General features: G+C 42.5%; 1 protein-coding gene across 10 annotated transcripts in view; it reads right to left on the reverse strand.

The window, feature by feature from the left end:
- LOC306915666 (protein sidekick-2-like) overlaps positions 1–7500 on the reverse strand; it is a 532391-nt gene that overhangs the window by 111396 nt on the left and 413495 nt on the right. For all 10 annotated transcript variants that reach the window (XM_079493153.1, XM_079493148.1, XM_079493152.1 and 7 more), the window contains 3 exons: positions 5331–5521; positions 2883–2966; positions 2331–2525 (listed from right to left, as the gene is read on the reverse strand). In XM_079493153.1, the coding sequence (XP_079349279.1) occupies positions 2331–2525; positions 2883–2966; positions 5331–5521 (470 nt within the window). The remainder of the gene's footprint in view (positions 1–2330; positions 2526–2882; positions 2967–5330; positions 5522–7500) is intronic.

Here is a 7500-nt window from a genome sequence, read left to right on the forward strand (position 1 = left end):
TGCACTCCTACATGCAGACACATCCACTATAAAAAGTAATCTTGCCTTTGGAGGAGTGAGAGAGGGTACTTCATTTCCTTAACAAGATATGTAATCAAATAACAGCGTGGGCTCCCTGTCCAGCCTTTTAGCCATCGATACTAAGTTAATGAAGGGCTATTCACACAAGGCTTAAAGGACCATTCACACTAAGCTTAAAGTACCATTCACATCATCACGCACGCGGTAGCTCTAACTATAACGATGATTATGTGAGCGTCGGCACTGATGAACGATAATGTTCTGTAAACAGCACCATGAAACACACACTGCACAGTCCAGCTGTGTCACACAGAGGGAGGGAGAGAGAGATCTCGGTGGTGCTGAAAGACTCATGCAAAGTGCTCGGGTGGTAAAGGCCCTGCCCACCACCCACGGCGGTTGCGGGTTCGAATCCACTGTGGTCCATCCGGCTTTGTGGGGCGTCTATGCAAACACAACTGGCTCGTGTTTGGGGGAGTGATGTCCGGGCGGGGCAGGGATGGTGATATTGCTTGGTCATTGCGTCTACTCCTATGGGCTGGGGACGGCACCTGTCAACAGGGACTGTTGCGTGTTGTGCCTCCAGGTATGGCTGTCGCCAGAGGCATAAAAACTTCTTTTTTTTTAGTAGAGGGAGAATGTATATACTGTATAGGTACTGTACAGCTTGTTTCAGACTTTTTACATTCCAGTACTAGCCTGCATTTTCCATAACACTTTCTAAACATACTGTACTGTATCTATAAAAATAAAATAAAAGCACTGCTTGTTCCTCGATCGATGTCTTCTATCTTGGCTAACTTCATTGCTGTACCGAGAAACGAGAAAGAAATTCACGATGATTTATGTTTTTTTCTGCCCCACATAGTTTGAGTCATTGTTATGCGCTGGGTTATTTGCTGTGCCAAAGTACAGTATTTAGGCAAAAAAAGTAAGTTATTTTTTACATTTTTCAATAGTTTTATTCTACCCCACTACGTCTCAGAGGGCAATATTGAACTTTTACTCCAGTACAATTACATGAAAACTAATAACTAGTTACTTTGTTTATTTTGATTATTATTACAAACCCATTTTGGCCATTTGAAAATAGCAGATCTACAAGCTCACAATGTGTCGCACGGCGACCCATTGTGAGCTTGAATATTTTCTATAGTCAAACAATTTTCGATTAATTTTGAACTTGTGAAATGGGACAATGAGTACTTTTGCCCCATGATGCTGATACTTTTAATCAAGTAATGTTGTCCTCACAGTGTCTCTCTATAATTCACAGTCTGTCTGTCTCTCTCTCTGGACAGACAGACAGACAGACAGACAGACAGAGTGAAGTGAAGTGGAAAATAATTGGGTATAGGAGGAGTGCTGAGCCAACGCTGCGAGTCAATGTCAATGTATTTGGCACACATTAGTATATATAAAAAAGGATATCATACGCTCCGATGAAGGCTGTTGTGTAGGCGAAACGGTGACCTGTTTCTTTTCCATACTGTATCTTTGTGTGTGCCAAATACAGTAAATACAGAAAGAATATCTATCGTCTCTGTCAGGTGGACACCTCATTATGTGCAAAAGTTACTTTTCAGGGTTCAGCTCCAGTCCAAACGTTCAAGCTTGTGGATCTGCTACTTTTGCTGCTTTTGTGTGACGCTGTACTATGATCAAGTAATGGCGTTAATTTACAAAAAAAACACTAAACGTTAGAATATGGAGATATGAGGTTTCTGCCCAACAGCAATAATATACTGCCCATATATGATAGCCTGGCTAATAAACCAGACTAATATCACACAACACTGTCGCGGTATATTAGTCTGGGCTGGCTCCACTTGGATTTAATTTCCCGGGGGGTGGGTTCAAACATTTTCTCTTTGACGCAATTGGTCAGAGCTACTGTCAGTCAAAGGTCTCAAGCATTGAACGTCACTGTACCAAAGCCCGCCCATATTGCATACCGTGTCCCGATTGGCCCGACCTGTTCTCGGTTGTAGGAAAGAGGCGTGCTACTGAGCCTCGCCAGACCCTAATCCGCTGGCAGGCAAATTATTTTTTGCCAACGGCTGATTCGGTCTGGTTTATTAACCAGGCTACATATATGATCCCCCCAAAATATTGATTGAACTGCAAATCCCCATATATGGAGTATGCCGATGTCATAAATATGATACCAGTGGGTCTCAAAGTAGGAAGAGTTATTCTGTGTGCATAGACCCCATTGGCACCGGGTGAAAAATGGGTTGTGGGATAACAATGTCGACAAAAGACAAAAAGACGAGACAAAAAAGAAAAAAGAAGACTTGACGACTTACTGGTGACGGCCAGGTAGGTGTTGGTCTGGACCTCTCCGGCAGGGTTCCTGGCAAAGCACTGGAACATGCCCGTGTCGTCAGGCAGGAGGCCGTTGACCTGCAGGCTGCCTCCCACCAGGACCCTGTACCTGGGGGTCTTCACCGGGCTGATGGCCACCGCGTCCTTGTACCACACGATGTCTGGCTGGGGCACACCTGCGGGAGGGAGGGAGGGAGAGAGCGAGAGAGGGAGAGAGAGAGAGAGAGAGAGAGAGAGAGAGAGAGAGAGAGAGAAGAGCAGTTACCACACCATAGCAGTGTTGATTTTGAAAGCAAATGTTGATGCCGTCTTTGATGTAGTCTTTATTTTCATCACATTTTCGTCATATTTTTTTAGCCATTTTAGCCCTCTGAAATGTTTTACTTTTAGTCTAGTGTTAGTCCACTGAATATCACAAGATTTTATTTGATTGAATCTAGTTGATTTTGTCGAGTAAAACTGCATTTGTGCCATACAGGGACCCCCAGAAGAGAAAGATTCTTCAACATTTTCTATATAAAACCCTTGCTCACCTCGCGCCTGACAGGGAATGTCTACCACCTTCTCCATCTCTGCTGTGATGTGCTTCTCTGGCTCCTTGATGAACTGGGGGGGCTCTGAGGAAGGGAGGGAGAGGGAGGGAGAGAGAGAGAGAGAGAGAGAGAGAGAGAGAGAGAGAGAGAGAGAGAGAGAGAGAGAGAGAGAGAGAGAGAGAGAGAGAGAGAGAGAGAGAGAGAGAGAGAGAGAGAGAGAGAGAGAAAGATAGATAAGTCAAGTGATCACACATACAGCATAATGGGATTGCACTCTGATTGCATTACATGTGAGCGGTTACACTTAACACTGCAGTAATCACATTTCAGATACGTGTGTAAAGAGATGGCTTGATGCACGTTTTCAATGAGGAATGGTTCTGTGAAGTGTCCATTATTACCACAATCCATCCATCTGAAATGAACTACTGTACCTCTACCTCATCGGCCTTGAGCAACCTTGTGGATTTTATTATATAACTTATTACAAATATATTTCCAGCAGGCTGTCACACAAAACGGTCACATGCTCTGTGCGTGCGTGCGTGTGTGCCCACGTGCGCGTGTGTGGGCGGTTACCGCACATCACGCTCTGTACTTTGAAACACATCAAAGTGCTTCAGTGGGGTATAGAAATGAAACATGGAGTAAATGCAATTAAACGGTTTCTCCAAGCAAGCCATTGGCTCCATCATCCACCCTTTTAAGTCAATGTCAACTAGGGGTGCATTAGTTAATCAAACTAATTGAATAAATAAAATAAACTAATTGAAAAATAACTGACAATCTATGATGTAATAAAATCATCTATTAATGATTGATCCCTATTTTGGGCATGTAGAAAATTAAAAACATGCTAATAAAAAAAAAGATTAGTGAAAATAGCTCAGAAGCTTGTATCGGCTATTTTCACAATTTTTGCACAACAAAACGAAACACATACTGTACATACAGACTTAGCCCAAATGTGCCATAGTACCAACGTGCTGCTTATTACAACATGATAGTGTTTCTGCATTAATTAACTCAGTGTCCAAGCTATCCTGAAGAAAACCTGGAGACTGGCAGTTCAATAATTGGGTCTTTATCAGTGTGGTCAGTGCTTTCAACAGCACACATTAGGCTACATGAACCACATAAGACCATTATAATGATACCCTACTCCTAAGAACATGATAAGGTTTTTATACGGTTAGTATTTTTAACCACTATATCGTCGCTGTCGGGGAGAAACCCTGTATCTCCATATATCAACTTTTTTATGATTGGTTTTTGGCATAAAATAATTACATATTTCGGTTTCGAAAAAGTAGTGAAAATTGTTTATCTACAAGCTCAGCTATTTCAAGTACCACTAGTGGTACTTGAGCCCCTCTGGTGGTACGCAGAGGAGTCGCCCCAAAACAGAAGAAAAATACAAAAGTGGAATAAAATATTGATAATAATACAGGTAGTTCTTCTGACCAAGCAATTGAAATAGGCTCTGCAGCCGTGCTGAAATTAGCATGACAGCACACCTAGCCTACTTAATAGAATATTTGAGAACAGATTAATCACGTTAGAAATATTATAGACAGAGTTTCGTCGTCAGCTGCTAGATTGGCTTAGGAATGGAACAAAAACAATACAATTCAAAGAATAAATTAAATTTTCCTCCTGTGAAAATAGCTTAATAGGATGGGGCAGGTATACGCTCCTGTATTTTAATCCATTGAGACCTGGAACGCATCCATGTCACGTTAGCGTTAGCGTTTTAAACATTATGTTATAATTTAGCTATTGAAAAATAGCAGATCTACAAGCTCATAGCGCGCCACCGAGTGGCGCGCTATGAACTTGTAGGTCTGCTATTTTTAAAAAATCGTTAAAATGTGCCTCAAATCTTTCCGAAAATTGTCATGATTTAGAAAACTTTTTTTTTTAAATTTCGACATCAGGCCTCAATGGGTTAACATCAGTTATTATGACTCAAGAGTCAGATATTTTCTGTGGTGGTACTTGGTAAAAGATAGTTGAGAACCCCTGACCTAATATGCAAATATGGGGCAGGTTTATCACCAGAGGCATTTCTTTATCCTCTCCTTGAAAATGCAGGTTCCACACAGAGATTCCAGACTGATATCTGATATTATTCTGACCATGCCAGGCCTTATCCAGTATTCTTACCTTATCAGTGTGACATTGTCTGCTATAAATGGTAAATGGTGCATTTTTATATTGTACCTATATCCAAGGCGCAATACGATAACCCATTCGCACATCGATGGCAGAGGACACCATGCAAGGCACCGACCTGCTCATCTGGAGCAGTTAGTGGTGCATCGTCTTGCTCAGGGACACTTTGACAATAACTAACCCGGGTTTGATCTGGGAACCTTTAGTGTCCTAAACGGCCGCTCTACCTCCTGAGTCACTGCTGCCGCCCCACATATAGGGATCTCTTCTTACCTAGCACGTGCAGGAATGCCCCGGCGCTGACCGACGGCACGCTGCTGCTGCGCAGCACGGCCTCACACTCGTAGTATCCGGCGTCGCTGACCACGGGGCTGAGGACGGTCAGCCGGCGGTTGAAGTCGCTCAGACCGCTGGACACCAGCACGCCGTTCTTACGCCACGAGATGCTCAGCTTGATCAGAGGTCTGAGGAGAAAGAGAGCATAGATTTAGAGGGGGCATCCGGGCACGGTGGCGCAGTTGGTAGTGCTGTCGCGTCGCAGCTAGAAGGTCCCGGGTTCGATTCCCGCCGGGGACGCTGTGGGTTCATTCAACCTGGCATCCTATAGTTTCATTATGTTGTGCACAGACCAGTGTTGAGTCTAGAGAGCAACTGCAGTTACTGCACGTAGGGTAGGCTAGCCAGAACAATGGGAACGTACTAGAGAGAGACCGGGAAAAATAAATAGATAAATAGACCAATATCATTCCCAATAGTGTGGGGACATTCAGAGTCAGACCCAAATGACCCCCTCTCCGGCGCCTATGACACAGACGCTGATAGATGGTAGTATAGTGCAATCTCTAACTTTATCAACATAAGACGAGTATACTAGATTCTGTGTCTGAGAACTGGATTCAAATCTTGGCTAGAACAGGAATGTTACATAGTACAGCTTTAAGCAAAAGTACTGGACTGTACACCAGTGTTATGGGAAAAGGCCGAATTTTGTGATTCGTGTGGTATAACAAATCTATGCACTTGACTCTTTCTTTATTTTGCTTCTTTCTGCCTGGGAACTAAATAATACATGCTCTCCCCTCAGGTATATTTTACTTGGCAGGAGGTAAGATGCCTCGAAACACCATTTAAACTCTGATAGTAAAAAAAAACTTTTCCAAGCGGAAAAACAACTGAATTCCATTTAGGTTTGGGGTGACAGCCCCTCCAGGCTGTTCAGGCTGACACTGAATGACATTCGGCCGTCTACGCTCCCCCTGCCAGCGGGTGGAAAACCTTGTATGTCCAAAAAAGTTACAAAATATATATATTTTAAAATAGTGAAAATAGTTGCCGATCAACAGACGCGTTGTGAGATCGGCTATTTTCTCTACTTTTGTGTGACACTCTAGTATGATGAAGTACTAGGGCATTCATTTGCAAAAATAAAAAACAAAAAGGTCGGACGTACAAGGTTTCTGTCCAAAAATTGTGTGCCTTTAGTCAATAATTATCAATAATTATCCACAGTGAATTATAACATGGCACAACTGCTCGACCACCTTCTTCTATTCATGCGTCAAATTATATTAATTTAATTTGTTTCCTAAACAATGGGTCTGGAGTGGACACATCACATAATTTCTGTGGTTCACGAGTAAATTCCTACAATTTAATTATTATTACTAGACAAACAAGTTATGTGCACCCCATACACATACCTACGTTTCAGCACCATGGACAGCACTCACCTTATGATAACTAAAGGACGCGCTGTGTAAGCCATTATTTTTCAAAAGAATGTAAGAACCCTGCCCCCCCGCAACAAAACATTCAAAATAGTTCCACAAAATAAAATGAAAAAATGCCAAACTACAAGGTCACAACGTGTTGTATATCGCAACGTGTCGTGAGCTTGTAGAAAATGCCAGGCTGTAGATGGTGAGCTTGTAGAGCTTGTAAATTAACTGTTGTTACAAGGACAGCACGCAATTAAAAATAACTGCACCAGAGTTAGCTGCAGGCAGCTCATTTAGCCGTTGTCCCTGGGCAGGTAGAGGAAAACAACCACAATGCACAACAGTCCATTAGCGAAAAGAATCAATTGAACAAGTACAACAAAAACAACTATATATATAAAAAAGAGGCAATCGTTGTTGTACAACTGGGCATACTACTACATACTGTAGACGTGGTTTGAATTTCTGATGTTTGTGGGTGCGGAATTCCCCATTACCCATTATGCTACATTAACCCATTTTGACCCGAGATCGGATTCTAAAAATGTCTTCTACATCCTCACAGTTTTATGAAAAAGCTATGTTTCTATGTCAGTGGTTCTTCGATTTTTCAAAAATAGCAGACCTACAAGCTCGTAGCGCGCCACTCGGTGGCGCGCTATGAGCTTGTAATAACAGCTAATAGCTAAAGCATAACATAATGCTAACACCAAAAGGGGTTCCCG

The sequence above is a fragment of the Electrona antarctica genome (genome assembly GCF_951216825.1).
Source record: "Electrona antarctica genome assembly, chromosome: 22".
In the NCBI taxonomy this organism is placed as follows: Eukaryota; Metazoa; Chordata; class Actinopteri; order Myctophiformes; family Myctophidae; genus Electrona; species Electrona antarctica.